This window comes from Silene latifolia, chromosome Y (assembly GCF_048544455.1).
Source record: "Silene latifolia isolate original U9 population chromosome Y, ASM4854445v1, whole genome shotgun sequence".
Lineage (NCBI taxonomy): Eukaryota > Viridiplantae > Streptophyta > Magnoliopsida > Caryophyllales > Caryophyllaceae > Silene > Silene latifolia.
The window spans coordinates 410,958,283-410,976,136 of record NC_133538.1 but is presented as its reverse complement, the minus strand read 5'-3'; the positions used below and the strand labels follow the sequence as shown (position 1 = coordinate 410,976,136).

The 17,854-nt window shown below is 35.4% G+C and overlaps 1 protein-coding gene across 1 annotated transcript; it reads right to left on the bottom strand.

Moving 5' to 3' along the window:
• Nucleotides 1–71: 71 nt before the first annotated feature.
• LOC141632320 (uncharacterized) lies at nucleotides 72–1,745 on the bottom strand. The gene is made up of 3 exons (XM_074444876.1): nucleotides 825–1,745; nucleotides 355–635; nucleotides 72–279 (listed from the first exon to the last, which is right to left on the bottom strand). Exons 1-3 carry the CDS (start codon nucleotides 1,743–1,745, stop codon nucleotides 72–74), a joined length of 1,410 nt encoding a protein of 469 aa, XP_074300977.1.
• Between the last annotated feature and the right edge of the window lie 16,109 nt (nucleotides 1,746–17,854).

Here is a 17,854-nt window from a genome sequence, read left to right as displayed (position 1 = left end):
TTGATCATGCCACGAGGTGAAATATTAGCCCTATTATATCCTTTTACCAATGTTTGAGATAACATTCTGTTCTAAAAAATGCTACGGCCTTTAACAAAGGCAGCTTGTTCAGCACCAACAATGGAAGGAAGAATACTTTGAAGCCTATTTGCTAGGATCTTACTAACTGTCTTATAGAAGACAGTACAGCAAGATATAGGTCTATAATCAGTAACATCATTAGCTATGGCTTTCTTAGGAATCAGAGAAATAACAGTTGAGTTAGTCTGCTTGGACATTCTGCCAGAAGAAAAAAACTGATTCACAGCCTTGCAAAAATCCTTGGCAATGATTTGTCAGGCAGACTTAAAGAACCCTATTGAAAAACCATCAATTCCAGGACTACTATTAGAATCCATACTAAAGAGGGCATCTCTGATTTCACTAGGAGAGATCTCCCTAATCGGGAAGTGGCTATCAGAAGAATTAACCACGGCTCCAGAAGAGATAAAAGCAGTATCTAAAGGGGTGGTAGGAGAGCTATGCCCCAACAGATCCTGATAATACTGATTAAAAGCAGTACTAACTGAAGAAAATCCCATATGAAGCTTGCCATTGTGATCATGAATGCCACCAATAACCTGCTGCTGAGTTCTCTAAGAAATTTTTGCAAAAAAATATTTAGAACTACAATCAGAGTCCTGGATATCCTTTATTTTAGCTCTTTGAGAAAGAATAGAAAACTCATGATCTTTAAGCTTGGTATAATCAGCAATTAAGAGCCTTTCCTCCTAAATAAGACTATCAGAGAAAGGAATGGAAGCAAGTTTTAGATGACACTCCACCAAAGCATCTTTAGCAGACTGGACTCGTTGAGAAATATTACTGAAATGCTGCTTATGAAAGTGGGTAAGAGCATGCTTGACACTTTTTAATTTCTGAAAGAAGCAGTACATAGGACTACCCTGCAAAGGAGTACTCCAAGCTGCCTTTATAGTTTGTAAATAGTCAGGATGGCCAACCCAACTATTAAGAAAACTAAATCTCTTAGCAACCTTTTTATCATGAGAAACTTGGACTAAGACAGGAGAGTGATCAGATATACCAGGCTCCTGAAAGTGTCCAAAAGCATTGGGAAAAGAAGAAATGAAGCCAGGATTAGCCAGCACCCTATCCAGTTTAGACCAAACCCTAGTCATAGAATCTTGCTTGTTAGTCCAAGTCATATCAACCCTAGTGCAAGTAAGGTCATCAAGATGACAGGAAGAAAGACAATCATTGAAATCTAGCATATCCTGAAGCACAGGAGGAGTGTTACTTAATTTCTCAGAAGTAGTTCTCACCACATTAAAGTCACAAAGCACCAACCATGGTTCTGCAGTGGAAGCTGCAACAAGACTAGACCATAGCCTATTCCTATCCAGAGGATCATTACACCCATAAACAATGCTTAAATGAAAAGTTGAGCAAGACTCATGATGGTGCACCTTAAAGTGAATAAGCTGATCAGCAACTGTTTTGCTAAGCATAGTAACAGTACTAGGGTTAAAGAAAACCCAAATTCTCCCATTATAATGATGAGAGTAATTGCAGACCACATTCCAATTACTAAACTTCTTTCTAATGATTTTAGAAGCTTTATGCTCCTTAACCCTGGTTTCCAAAAGAGCCATAATATCAATCTTATTAACCCCTAAATAATCTTTAACTTCACTATACTTTAAAGGACAATTAAACCCTCTAATATTCCAGGAAGCAATCTTCATTGAGGTTTATCAGGAGGAACAACAATCTCACCTTCCAACACAACAGTACAACATTTTGAGTGCAACTCAGAAGAAGGATCAGCAGAGGAAGGCATTACCACTGGAGATCTCTGACCTAGCAAAGAGCATCCTGAGTCGACATTCTCCAGGGTAGATACCATACCAATTTTGACCCCTTCTGAAGTACCACCTAGTTCCAGAGCAGTCTCAGAAATAATTGCAACAGGCTCTAATATCTCTCCTGGTTCCAAAGCCTGATACTTATTGGCAAGAGGAACTGAACCATTCAGGAAAGAAGAAATAACTGCAGTTTCCTGCAAATCCTCTCCAGGAACTTCAGTAAAAGTACCATCTAGGAAAGGGTCAGCATCATAAGGCTGTGTAACCTCATTCAGCTGCTCCTCTACCACAGTGTTCATCTGAATGGGAGCAGACTCAGACTGAGCATTTGCCAGCACAAGAATTGTGCTCTCAGAAACAGTCTTAGTAGGTTTATGCCACTTACAAGTAGCAATTGTATGCCCCAGTTTGCCACAACCAGAACAGTAAAAAGGAACCCACTCATACACCACTTTCTGGGATATTTGACCCAAAAAAGGAGTATTGATGACAACAGTTTCTACAAACTCACTGGAAACATCAATTTCCACCAGGACATGAGCAAATGAAAACTTTTCCTTATTAGTGGTTACAGGGTCCGCAAAAAGAGGCTTACCTATCTTACTAGCAATCTTACTGAGAACAGTTTCAGACCACAAGTAAGGATCCAGACCCGGAAAAAGGATCCAGACAGGTACTTTAGCAACCCTTTCCATATTACCAGAAAAAGTATGAGTCCGTTGTTTAAGAATCAGAGAATTTCCACCTATCATCCAGGGACCTAGCCTAAGGACTTTGTTCATATCCTCCAAACAAGAGAATCTGAAAGAGAACCACCCTTTTTTGTAGTATTGAACTACAGGAATTGCAATTTTTTCCCAATGTTTCGTTACAAATTCCTGGACAGTTTTTAGAGTTGGCTTTGCCCCAATTATATGACCCATTAAAGTGAATTCCCAAATCTTAAGCTCTTCCACAAAATCAGTTTCATCAATATCAATTTCTGAAGCAACAGCACTATTTTGACAGAAATGTAAGCTCATACCCAAATTCTGCGGTGCTTTAACCACATGAGACCAAGTTTTTGCAGGAGTTTTACCCCCAACATCAGAAACTACTGAACCAGACTTCAAAGAAACTGACGGAACCACAGAATTATCCACTAGAGGACTTGAATTCTCCGAATTTGCAACTACCGTAGATGAAACAACAGTCGTAAGAACATCCGAGGATGAACTAGGGTTTGGCTCAATCACAGTAGTAGACATAGGAATAGTACTACCAGAAGAAAGCTTAGATGAAATAGGAGAAGAACGATTTATACCAGCCGCTTTAATCGCAGAGGAAATCAAATCATTAACTGTCCCCAATTCCATGGGAGCTTGAAATTCCGCCATAGAAGCATCATTATTGACAACAAGTGAACTATCAGAAGCAATCGGAGCTTTAGGAGTACTAGTAGTAGGTCGATTCCGCGCTATGCTACCTCGTGTTCGCGCCATGGATTAGCCGTGGAAGAACAGAGGAGCGAAGAAAACATGAAAAAAATGGTTTTTTTTGTTTTATTTTCCGTAAAAAAAAAAGAGAAAGTTTGTTAAAGAGAGAGAAAGTTTGTTAAAGAGAGAGAAAAATCTCAAAATAAATTACATAATATAAAAATGATATTCTCCTAATTGTTGCACCCAAGATGCTCCGAGAAATGCCCCTCAAATTGCTAGAATGAGATCCCCAAATTCACTAATTAATTTTGGGTTTTTTTGTGTTTTGTTTGATGAGAGAATATTAGGTCAAAGAGGAATGAGAAAATGATCCCCAAAATCCTCTCTTAAAACCGTGTGAAAGGAGAGATTAATGGGAAGATATTTTCTTCCTTTTGTTCTCTTATTTTAGTTTTACCAACTACCAAGAATAAGGAAATTAAATCTCCTTATTTTGGTAGTATACAAAATGTATATAAAGTGTATTATTTATAAATTGTCATTTATTTTATTCCGTAATAATAAGCCTACACACAACAGCTTGCACTCGATTTATTAATGTCGGTCTATAATAATTTATTATGACAATATTGTATAATATATACTTTAACTATAAATATCGCATATTTATAATTAGCTAATTTAATATAACCGATTACGTTTAATTACGAATTAACATCTTAATTCGTTCAAGCTAACATTATATACATTAATTAAATATAACATATTATATTCAATTTACGAATTGATAGTTAATTCGTCTCAGCTAATATTATTTAATTGAATTAAATAATCGTCTCATCATCACATTGACTAACTGTTTAGTCAAATACATGGACTAACCTTTTAGTCATATAAGGCATCAATGTGATTACATTTCCATAATCACATCTCTCAAACACATCCTTTAGGTGTGACTTTTAGGGACCTGTTGATCACCGCCATCAGTATGATAATAACGTCAAACTTTCTAGCAAGCCAACCGTTATTAAGTAATCGTTAATCAACTGATAAAATACAAAGTATACCCTTGTGAACCTATAAGAGTTTTATAAATGTCATCACACTAATTGTGGTGGACACAAGCTCCAACAAGTTTTCCATCCCGAATATCCGAATTAATTCTTTAATATATTTCTGTTGATGGATTTTAATGCCTTCTTCAGTTTGTTGTATTTGCATACCTAGAAGAATTTTAATTCTCCCATCATACTCATCTCGAACTCGGAAGTCATCAACTCAGAAACATATTTACATAGGCTTCGGTTGTTAGATCCAAAGATAATGTCATCGACGTAAATTTGAACAACCAAAAGGTCAGAATCCTCAGTTTTTAGAAATAAGGTTTTGTCGACGGATCCTCTACTAAATCCACTGTCAAGTAGAAACTTAGATAATCTATCGTATCATGCCCTAGGTGCTTGCTTCAATCCGTATAGGGCTTTATCTAATTTGAAAACGTGATCCTCAAATTTGATATTCTTAAAATCGGGAGGTTGTTCAACGAAGACTTCTTCTTGTAAATATCCATTTAAGAATGTTGTCTTTACGTCCATCTGGAATAGCTTCATCCCTTTGTGTGCAGCGAAGGCTATTAGAAGTCTAATTGCTTCAAGACGAGCGACAGGTGCAAAGGTCTCGTCATAATCTATTCCTTCTTGTTGATTATAACCCTGGACCACCAATCTTGCTTTGTTTCTGACAATGACTCCGGCATCATCTAGTTTTTTCCTAAAGACCCACCTTGTTCCAATGATTGAACGATCTATTGGTCTAGGAACTAAATGTCAAACCTTGTTTCTTTCGAACTGTTGTAGCTCTTCTTGCATAGCTATAATCAAATCTGATTCAGCAAGAGCTTCATTGATATTCTTTGGTTCGATCATGGATAGGAAAGAGTAGAAAGAGCAGAAGTTGTTCATGGAACATCTTGTCTGAAGACCCTTCTTAATATTCCCTAGAATGTTGTCCATGGGGTCTGAGCTCTTGTATTTCCATTTTGTTGAGGTACTTCGTTCTTCATCGTTATTTGAGCTTGTCCCAACTTCATCTGGATCGGAATTGGAGGAAGTTCCCCCTGAATCCAATCCGGGTGTTGTATTAAAGCCGGTTATAACCTCGGACTCTACACCTTGATTTGGATTCAATGTTATAGTAACATCATCTTTAACATTGGTTTGAGAGTTCTTGTTTTGAGTCAATGTTATAGTATCATCAACTATAACTTTGTTTTTCTCCTATTTATCTTTTGAGGAACGATCAAGTTTATCATTCGTTCTCTCAATCTCATTGTCCTCCAATTCTAGTTCCGGAGGATCGTCTCTTGAAAGACGGAAGTCGGGTTCATCCAAGTCTTCTTCCTCATCTTGTACAGGCTTATCAAACACGTTATCCTCATCAAAGATGACATGGACATTTTCTTCAATACAAAGAGTTCTTTTATTGAAGACTTTGTAAGCCTTGCTATGATCTGAGTATCCTATGAAAATCGCTCCATCACTCCTAGGGTCGAATTTACTTAACCGGTTTTTACCGTTATTGTGAACAAAACATTTACTCCCAAAGCAACGAAAATGGGAGATATTAGGTTTTCGACTAAGGAGTTCATATGGGTTTTTTTAAGAATAGGTCGGATCATAGCACGATTATGGATGTAGCAAGAAGTACTTATGGCTTCAGCCCAAAAGTTACGAGGTAAACCACTACCCAAAAGCATTGTACGTGCCATATCTTCTAAAGTTCTATTCATACGTTCAACAACACCGTTTTGTTGAGGAGTTCTTGGTGCAGAAAAATTATGCCCTACACCATTATCTCTACAATATTCTATGAAAGCTTGATTGTCAAACTCGGTGCCATGATCCGTACGAATAGATACAAGATTAGTCTTATACTTATTTTGAACACGTTTTATAAGACAATCGAATTCATCAAAAGTTTTGTCTTTTGAATGAAGAAAGATAGGTCATACATACCTTGAGTAATCGTCTACAAGAACAAAGACGTACCTGGATCCTCCTCTACTCCTTACCTTCATTGGTCCACATAAATCCATGTGTACTAATTCCAAGGCTTGATTTGTGCTTACTATTCTTTTTGGTTTGAACGATGATCTCACTTGTTTGCACCTTGCACACGTGTCACACATCCTTTCTTGATCGAACTTGATCTTGGGTAACCCTTCAACCAAGTCCCACTTCTTAAGTTTGTTCAAGGTTAGTGAGCTAATGTGACCAAATCGTTTATGCCATAGATAAGGATCATCAAGAGTGACTTTCATGCATGAAAAAGAGTTAGTAGGCACAACATTTAAATCTACCATATAACCATTTCTTTTCCCGTGGCCTTCGAGAATAACATTGCTAGTTCCTTCAATAATAATGCGACAACTATCACTATGAAAAACTACTTTGTTACCTTTGTCGCATAGTTGAGATATGCTTAGCAAGTTATGTTTTAGACCATCCACGAGATAAACATCACTGATTACGTGAGACTTAGAAATTCCGATTTTGCCAACGTCAATGACTTTTCCCTTTTTGTTGTCCCTGAACGTCACTTTTCCTCCATTGAACGGCTTGAGTGAAAGAAATAAATTCTTATCTCCGGTCATGTGTCTTGAACATCCACTGTCAAGATACCATTGGTTGTTTTCTTTCACTACTTCCTGCAGAAAAGATTAGATACAATTTTTAGGTACCCAAGCTAAGTTGGGTCTCTTATGATTAGTTATTCTATATACTAAATCCTTTCGTATCCACACTTTTCTAATAACCGTTTTTCTAACCCTTGGTTTATTTTGCTTGGGAGGAGTTCTTGGGTTAGGGTTTTCTCTTGGTCTCTCTTGACTATTTCCCTTGTGAATAGGTTTACTAGGTTGAGATCGACAAGGGTTTTGTGAGGTTCTAGGTTTCTTGCTGTAGTCGAAGGCCATGTCATAAAACCAACGAAATTTATTGTTCCTTTCTTCGTTAGGTTCTTTAATGGGGGTTTCATCATTCTCATCAACCGTGTCAACAGTTTTAGCATGGTCGGCATTTTTTCGTATATCGTGAGCCTTTTTGACACAATTGATTTGGATGTGACCCCGTATGACCACAGTAATTGCAAATCAAGTATTCAGGAAGATCAGCATACTTCCTTTTCCTAAAATCAAAATCCAAAGGTGTTGATTTGCATTTAGAGTGATCTCTACTATTTGTAGCACTCATGTCCTAACCCCATCTTCATATTATTGTCAGATTGTTCGGTTAGGAAGTTTAGGACTTTTGTGCTACCTTCCCACTTATCATGGACCTTTCGAGCGTGTAGAAGTAGGTCTTTTAGGGTTTTAATTTCCTCTTGACATTTTGTGTGATCTACATCATTATCGTTTTTAAAGTTATCACGAAAGTCTTGGAATCGTTTGTTAAGAATGAACACAACATCGGTGTGTTGTTTCTTAACATTGATCATATCGGTCTTAGATTCCTTCAATTGCTTTAAAAGAGAATCTATCTCTTTCTTTTGGTCTAAGATCACTGCTTCATCAGATGTGACCTTAGTTTCCAAAAGTTCTTTGGCTTTTCTAAGTTCTAAAGTTATAGCTTCATTAGCTATAACTTTGGCTTGAAGGTGCTTGATGTTAAGCTTTAGGTCTGAAGTTATAGCTTCATTAGCTATAACTTTGGACTCTAATTCCTTCTTTTCAGCCATAGTCAAATCTAACGCTGTTGCTTTCTCAGCTATAACCTTAGATTTCAACTTCTTAGCTTTGCCCTTGAGAGTATGATTCTCTTCTGCGATTTCGAGAATCTGTTCCTTCAGATCTTTTAATTCCAAGTCCTGTTCGTGACACTTATCAAGAGATTGTTCAAAGAATTCAATTAAGGAACTTTTAGAAAATTTCTAAACACGTTTTTTAAGCTCAAGATAACTTACCTCTTCATGGTCATCTTCGTCTGATTCTCCAAGAAAGTAATAGTTTGAGTGAGAATTTGTGCTTTCATCGTCGCTGTCGGAGATTAGGTCAAGACTTACACTGCTGAGACAAAGGTTGGCCACTTCGTCGTCTTCAGATTCCTCGTCATCTTCTAAGTCAAGGTCTCCCCAACACGACGCCATCATAACTTGTTTGAATTCTCTCTTTGTCTTCTCACGTTTTGTCTTGTCCTTTATCTTCTCCCATGTTGGACAATCTTTGATCATATGACCAGATTCTCCACACTTGAAGCAACCTCTATTTGCGAAAGATGACTTTGATTCTGTGACCTTTTTGTTGGATTACTTGTTGTTGTTGTTGTAGGATGATTTTGTTTGTTTGTTTCGAAATATTTTATTTTTGAAACGTCGTGCAAACAGAACAGTTTCATCCTCTAGTTCAGAGTCATCTTCTTCTCTCTTTAAGGGCATACTCTTATTACGGCTAGGTTCAGCGTCATCCTTGTTAAGAGTAATTTCATGGGCCATAAGAGCACCGATGAGTTCTTGATAGGATAGGTTTTCAAGATCTTGTGATTCCTCCATTGCTATGACTTTAGCACGCCACTTCTTTGTCAGGCTCCTAAGAACCTTCCTAGCAATATCCTCAGTACTGAATTTCCTACCTAGGTTTTTCAGTTCGTTTATGATGCTTGAAAACCTTGCGGACATACTATCTAAGGACTCATTAGGCTTTATAATGAATAGCTCATATTTTTGCATAAGCAAATCTATTCGGTGCTTCCTAACAATGGAAGTACCTTCATAAGCTTGTTCAAGCCCATCCCATATCTCCTTGGCCGTGGAACATGAAGAAAACCGATCAAACTCTGTAGAAGTCATTCCGTTTTGCAGGAGAGTTATTGCTTTGGAGTTATTTTCGGCCTTCTTGTAGTCGGCCTCGACATAGTCCTCTTCTTTCTTTTCATAGGTAGTGCCTTCCTCGGATGCCACAAGAATTTTGTGCGGTCTGTTTTGGATAATCCTCCAGCACTCTCAATCGTGACCTTTTACATAGTGAGTCATCATGTTTTTCCACAATCCATAATTCTTCCCATCAAAGATGGGACACTTGAGATATTTGGAATCCATTTATCACGTGATAAGCAGCGGAATATCGAACGATAAGATAAATGAAAAACAATATAGATCAGCCTCTTTGCGGTTAGGCAATCAAGAGCACGAGGCTTTGATACCAATTGAAGAATCTATTGATCCAAAATACTCAAGAGGGGGGGTGAATTAAGGATTTAAAACTTTTGAAAGCTTTTTCGATTATGCGTATGTAATTGATTATTTAAAGTTTATTGATTAAACTTTAACTAATCAACTAATGAAATTAAACAAAATAAACGAAATAAACGAAAGAACGAAGAGACACATGGTTTTTGAAGTGTTTCAGTTTCACAAGTCGAAACCTACGTCCACTATTCTCGATTAATAAATTTAGTACCTTTATACGGATTACAAATTTACTAACCTAACTCGTACAACTAACTCTAGCTGTAACTCAATGAGTACCGTTAAATACTCGAGTGACTAACGTACGCTAATAAGAAAGCATTAATGATTCTAACAAAGGTTCACGTTAATGAACAAGTAAGAAATTAACTAAGCACTATTATCTTATAACGATAAAATAAGAACAAGTATGCGAGCTTTAAAACACACGACCTTTCAAAATAACAAATTGGTTTTTCTGCTTGAAAACACACGGTTTTCTTTGTAAAATTAAAATCAATTTTTATGCTTAAGGTCTCTACTTTAGATGTTGTAAATAGCAAAGTATTTATAGGAAAGAAAGAGTAGGCCACACGGTTTTGCACAAACCCTAATAGCCGAAATAATAAGATATGTAAACCAATCATATCTCTTATTATCTCTTTCCTAAAAGTCTTAAAAGATAATAAAGAATATTTCAAGAGATAGAATATAATCTATTCAAATATTATCTTTACTATAAATTCCAAGATTATGATAAGATTTCCTAAAACAAGAATATCTTTTATCATATAAAAATATATTAAGTAAGATATATAAGATATGTAAAGATTTTATTATAGAATAAAATCTTTACCAAACATACCCTAGGTAACACGAGATGTCACGGCTCATATGCCTCGTGACTCGTGCAAACCCTAGTCTTAACATATGGGTTAGAATTTAGGTTTTAAGAGAGGCTATATTGAAACCCTAATTAGTAGTATGGTCCAACTCATAAGTTGGTCCAAGATAACTACTAGTCAACGTCCAACATAAAACCAAACTCCGCACTAAACCGAGCTTTATTATATAAATACTTTTATTAAAACATTTAAAATAAACTTTAAACAATTTTCGAAACAATATAAGTCGTGTATAAAAACTCAGCATCTCAATGTTATAGTAGAAGAGCGATAACATTGAGCTCTTTTACTAGTAATGTTATAGCTGCAAAGCTATAACTTTACCAATTCAAGAAACTCATTCTTGATTACCGTTACGAGATAATCACCTATACTACTCTAATCTTCAAGGAGATCTTCGAGTATAGGCTACGTCATTATCCAAGCTTGATTAATCTTTAGACGGACTTCGTCTTCACATAAATCTTGAATGAATCTTTATATCGTTTGATCTTGAATAGAGGCTTGAGCATTCATGCTATCATCACAATCTTCTTTGTTAATTGCTTGTAATAAATTGATTCTAAAACACTTAGACAAACGATTACACGCAACAAGTATATAAATTATAAGACACCTTGACATCATCAAAACATAAACATATAAGCTATATGGTTCAACAGTACAGATGGCCGAGCTTACTTTATCACGACATTTAGGTGTCTTAGAGGACACACCTGTCAAGATCAGGAAGTTCTTTATTCCCGTTGACTTCATAGTCTTATATATCCCTGAAGACTCATATACTCCTATTATTTTAGGACGACCATTTCTACTTACCGCTCGTGCAGTAATAGATGTCGGGGAGAATACGTTGACTTTTCAGGCAGGTGACGAGGAACTGACCTTCCACCAGTCTAGTGTTCGCAGGGCGCCCATGCAAGTCAAGCCCTGCAATGTTATTCCATCTAAAGACCCTAATACGGAATCTCCAAATGCTGATATTTAGTCATATGATGCCGTATTGACTGTTAGAAATTATTAATCTCATTAATTTACATATTCATATATGAAACAATTTATTTAGTCATAAAATAAATTTTAGATCTTATGCATGCAAACATAAATAAGATAAGAGAAGAAATCATTGTTCTTACTATATAATTTCGGTTTTATGGGCACCAACAAGATCTCCTTCTTGTTAGTTCTTGAGCTTTCCAATAATGGATGAACATCCATGACTTCAAAATAGAAGCCCTCCAATAAGTAGCACCCAAGACTATCCCAAAATCCCACAAACTAACATGTACTAGATATTTGTAATGTGGTTTACCTTAAAATCGATTACTAATACTCATATACTACTACTAGTATTATTAGTGTTTTATTTGTACAAATTCTTGATTTTATGAAGAACAAGAGAGAGAAGGTTGTTGGGTTTTCATAAAACATGAGAGAATGAATTATGGAGAAAAACTCTCTATCTTTCTCTCCAAAAACCGGTGGGATTAAGTGGTTATGGACCATTTTTCTTTTTCCTTTTTGTCTTTACAAGACAAATTGTGTAAGCCTTTGTCCATCGTCATGTCACTATCAAGTGTCATATACAAATGAATAAGACAAATGAATAAAACAAAACTTCTAAAATTTGCCCACCAATTTCGGTTTTGATGTGTAATATGGAGTCCATTTTATTTTTGTCAATTGTACAATTGTATGTCATGTGACATGTGACATGTCTTATGTCATGTTTTAATTTAAAATGCATATTTAACAAATTAAATATCATTTACAAATTAAATAAATCACATTTAACAAATTGACTAGTAATTCAAAATTACTTTCTCATAAAATGGTCATTTAAATACTAGTTAGTATAATTCACAACATCTTGTAATTATAGCTAACTTATCATTCTCATCTCGCGTGTTTCGCAAACACCGATTAATTTTAGTAATATAACTTTTTAAATTACTAAATCAAATCTTATTTAATCACATTATAATAAGATGTCATTTTCTCTCTTACGATAGAAATTTGTTCAATTTTAAGGAATTAATTAATCTGTATCGACATACAATTGATTAACCTTTTTCAATTAAGGGAATCGTCCTTTAGGTGTGACCTCAAGAGATCAACTGATCACCACCGTCGCACGACAGTAATGTCAAACTCTAGCCAGCCAATCATTACCGATATGTGTGGACCAGATGACTATATATGTTATGTATCATCCCTTTCGTATTCTTGATATGAGATTTAAATATGTGATCAATATGATCGACAATTGTGATCGCATTATTGTCGGGGACACTTACTCCAACAATCTCCCACTTGTCCTCGACAAGTGTGCTTCACCAATTCTCTTGTCCTATTACTATCTCCCACTCAATGCAAGGTGTCTTTCGGGTCGTACTTGCAAGTGATCATATCGAGAGTGGTTTCCTCGATCTGGAGAATAACTGATTGACCGGAATTTTCTACCATAGAAACCTTCCGAGCGTGGCCACGCATTTCCAGTTCATTACTCCTCGAGTGGCCCTGAGATATTGTTTTAACCCTGACAAGGGGGGTGGACAGTTCCTATCGCACTATTCCCTTCTACTAGCCACAACCATCATAACCCAAAATATGCCCATTTGACCCCATTACGAAGGTCGTAGTAACATAAATCATAGCTAATCTGAAACTGTGCCATCTTAGGCGAACAATCTTTAGTCAAAAGAATCGACTCATTAGAATACTATAGTAGCTCTCGCCACGACCAAGCTATATAAATTTGCCAGAACTCTATAAGCGGTCACTGCCCGACAAAGTGTTCCTAACAGTCTGCCTATATGATCGACTAGTCATCTCACATGACTGTATGGCACTGAACTTGCCATCAATCGCATTACACTCTAGTCACTTCGAGACGTCACCTCATACAAGTGACTATGGGCGAATACTATGTTAATCCGGGTTCACTTTAACGGGGTTCAATATCGTCATACAACCCGTTTGGATGTAACAAAGTATAATAAAAGAGTTTTAAAATAAAACTCGAACGACAAATGCGATTATCACATATGAATAGTCAATGCTTGATTATTATTCCATATTCTATAATCTAATTTGATCTTGTATGTAGTTGTTCATCTCAATTCAATTGAAATGTCATGACTCATCATGTTAAGCCTATGAGAAGGCTTTGGTTAGTAGGTTTAACTTCTTGTACCTTACTCAACTTTACTACATACTCGTTTTCCTTTGTAATGTATACATTTGCATAACAAAACTTTTTGAGTACGTGTCGAGATCCAATCAAGACATAGGCCCTCTAGCCTTAGAATAGCTCCCATTGTCTTCACAGTGTGCGGGACTCATCCTTCTTGCACATCTTATGATTGCAAGAGTACTCAATTTCCGTTGTAAATATTTCTCATTGTTTTTTATTGCCTAGAACGATTCTATAAAATCTATTTCTTAGATAACATAGCCACAATGGTATCTTAACCATCCTAATGTGTTTTGATTATGGTTTTGTCAGAAACAATGCGCAATCTCAATTGTCAATTGTCATTTGTGTAACACCCTTACACAAAATTGCTTAAAAAACACTTTGCATTACATCCTTAATGCTTCTGCAAGCACTTAAGGGTAATCTTTATGGCTTACTTGGTAACTATTACTTAAATTCGATTTGAAACAATTCATCATACTCAAAGTATATGAAGTGTTATACATCATTTCCTATTTAATTGATTCGCAGAAATGAAGCAAATGGAATCAATCAAATTTGTTCAATTCGATTGAACTAGTCATGAATCTTATCAACATAAGACTCCTTATTTGAAGCTAATATCATGTGGATTTATCTCCATAAATCCGGATATTAAAGATGTACTATATTTCTCCAAAGTCTTAAATCATTCGCAATGATCAATATGTCATCCACATATAAGACTACTAAAATTTCCGTAACTCCCACTAAACTTCATGTATAAACACAACTTCTCGACATATCGGGAAAATTTTCATACCATGATCAAATCATTGATTCCAACTCACATTAACTTAGGATGGCAAGAATCTACAAAACTCAAGACATGTATTGAATACATTCCTTCTAATTTAAGAAGTGGGTTTTAGATTCACTCGCTATATGTATATCATCATAATGAAACACAATCCCTAAAAGATCCAAATAGACTGAAGCATTTCAACTAGTGCAAAACCCTTTGCCACCAATCAAGCTTTGATAACTAACAATTCACTTGGAATTAATTTAGGTTTCATGGCTCTAAGCCTTGTAATGAGTTGTGACTTAAACACTCTCATGTAAGTCATATATTCATTACTTTTCAGAAGTAACTTGAATCAAACAATTTCTTTGTAAGTTGTAAGCTCTTAACTTTCTTAAAAGTAACATGGATTCATCATCTTCAACAAGTGATGAATTTAACCTCCTAGGTTTTGAAGAAACAACATTTTACACAAAATGTCTCATGTAGCCAGGAAAGACCAGTTTCTTGCGACATAGCATTCTTTGTGGCTCTTGAATAATTTCTCCCACTCTGTCTTCTAGAAATAAACTTGTATTTTAGAAAGACAGCTTCACGAGCCACAATCCCGTTGTACTCGTGATTATAGTAAGGAAAAATGAGCATTTGTTTCTTTTGAAAACTTACAAACATGGTACCCTACCATTTCATATCTCATATGATTCATTTTAGATTTACTGGAAAAATAATTTAGACAAAATGATAAAACCCCAAAGAGGATCAAGTAACTCAAAGTAACTTGATTGAAGTCCAAACCATATTGAATAGCGTTTGATTTCTTTATCCAACCACAAATTATCCCATAATGCGTGCTAAGAGAGATTAATTTGTGATACTATATCACATTTCCTTTGGTTTATATCAAAGTCTTCACTTTGATAATCACATCACGACTAAATCGTGATTCTTTGTACTCATTGAATTTCTTCAAGGATTTCTCTATTTACCTTATTAAGTAAACACATTAGCGTCAACTTAAATCGTTGGTAAAATAAAATGATCAACCTATTTTGGATCAATGATTTACAACCTCGATCTCCTTTTCAACCAAAAAAGGGCACGAGACATCTTGTTTTGAATACATGATACGCATATACCATAAGATCTAATGGTTTCAAGAGTACTCGATAACTCTTTGCGTTCATCATTCCAGAATCTAAGGTTTAATCTTGGGTTAGCAATTTGAGTCTTGCATCATCTTCATGATGTATCATTCTAGTTTGGTTTAAAATATAATCACCTTGATAATAGGCTAGCCATACATCAAATCATGGTGTATAGGGTCACAAAAGTGAAACCTCTTTTGTATCTTAACAAGTTCATATTCTTATCTAGAGTTTATGCACTTAATAGTCATAATTAAGAATAACTATACACCCTAAACTAGATTGAGTACACAATTACTCTATCTCTCGATATTATTTGATGTTAGTCGTCATATTCTAATCATCCTATGTATCGCATACAATGATGAAAACCACCATCGGTTTCTAATATTGACGAAATGGTACTAGCAAAACTTATGTTAATTGAATAAACATTTAAAGAAGAAGGTCCCATTAGATGTCCCACAACTAACTTGTTGATTCTTCAATAATTTGGGGTAGTTTTTTTTCTAGTGTCGAACATTTAAGACAATGGAAACTTTAACTGTCGGGATTGATAGGTTTAGTATTGTTATTCTCAATAACGTTACTTTTAACATTGCCTTCACTACTACAGATACAGGCTATAACAACGGTCAAAAACCGTTGTTATATAAAAAAGCGGACGTTGTTAAAGCGTCCGTTGTAGAAGGTTTTAACAACGGTTGGTTTACTTAACGAAACCGTTGTTAAAACTATTAACAACGGTTTTATGTATAAAAACCCGTTGTGGAAAGTGTGACTCAATTTTGGGGGGAAAGTTATAACAACGGGTTATAATATACAAAACCGTTGTTATAACTAAAGACAACGGGTTGTTTCGCAATAACCGTTGTTGTTTGTTCTTAAAAAATAAAAAAAAATTAAATTAAATATTACTAGATGCATGCATAATTACGGCCTGTTCGAATTCCGATGCATGCATTATTACTGACATCACTGTACATATGAACGGATAATATGGAATGAGAAGGGTTAGTAATAGGATTTGAAGCAGCATTATTGAGAGATATGATGATGATTATTATGGCACAACTTCCTAACATATATATTAATTAAAAAGCAATTAACTCAACCCACACATTGCTTAGTATAAATACATTGCATATCTCAACTAACATTTCCATTATCTCATATATTCATCTCCAAACTCTAACTGTTAAAACAAACTCTACTTAATCTTTCAAATAAAACTCAAAAAACTCTAACAAAATGAATGATTTCATCCTAAAGACTCTTACCATGATCGAGAACAACAACAACTTCATCCGCCGGTTCCTCCATATTGAGGAAAGTTTCAGGAGCTACCTTGCGGAAGCTCGATCCGCATCAAGCACGCCAAAGAAAATGGCTTGACGGAGCAAAGCAGCGATTGCGGCTATATGACGATATAGCAACTGCTGAACGGAACCTCCAAATAGCCAAGGAGGAGAGGACGGATACGATAGAGCACAATAAGATCCTCCATGAAAATATAAGAATTGCATTTTTACATATGTAATTTTTTTTTTTAATTTATGTATTTATAAATATATATATATATATTAATTATGTTTATCTTACTTCTTCATCTTGCTTCTTCATTGTTTTAGTAACTAATTATGCGAACAATACTTAAACAAATAACATAATGGTCGATAAAAACACATACATGCAAAAGAAATAAATAGAAAAAGAAAATAATGACGATGAAACTAAAAAGGACGGCGAGATTTACCTGATAAATACAGAACGTAATAGATGATGAAATCACGTGTGGCGAGAAGATAAAGCGACGATGAGAAAGAGAGAAATAGAGAAAGAGAGAAAGAGAGTGTGTATGTGTTTTGTGTTTGTTTGTCTGCTTTGTTTGTGTTTGTGTATTAAGGGTTGTGTTTTGTGGCTGAGAAGACTTGTTTGTGTGGTTTATAGTATGGAAGGTATTGACAACGGTTATTAAACAACAACCGTTGTGAAATATTTTTTAACAACGGTTGTAAAAAACACCCGTTGTTAAATAAGTTTTAACAACGGGTTACAAAAGTAACCGTTGTGATTACTTTTCACTAACTTTGCGCCAATTTTGCGCCAAATTATTAACAACGGTTGTGCATGTGTGACCCGTTGTTAAAACTAATAACAACGGTTTTTATAACCATACCCGTTGTAATTGATTTAGTAAAATTCGCGCCATACATTCTACAACGTCTATTGTGATTTTCGTGAATATTCGTTGTTAAAGGGGCGTTGCAGTTGCCTGGATTTGTAGTAGTGCTTGTATCAATTCCGTTCTAATTTTAC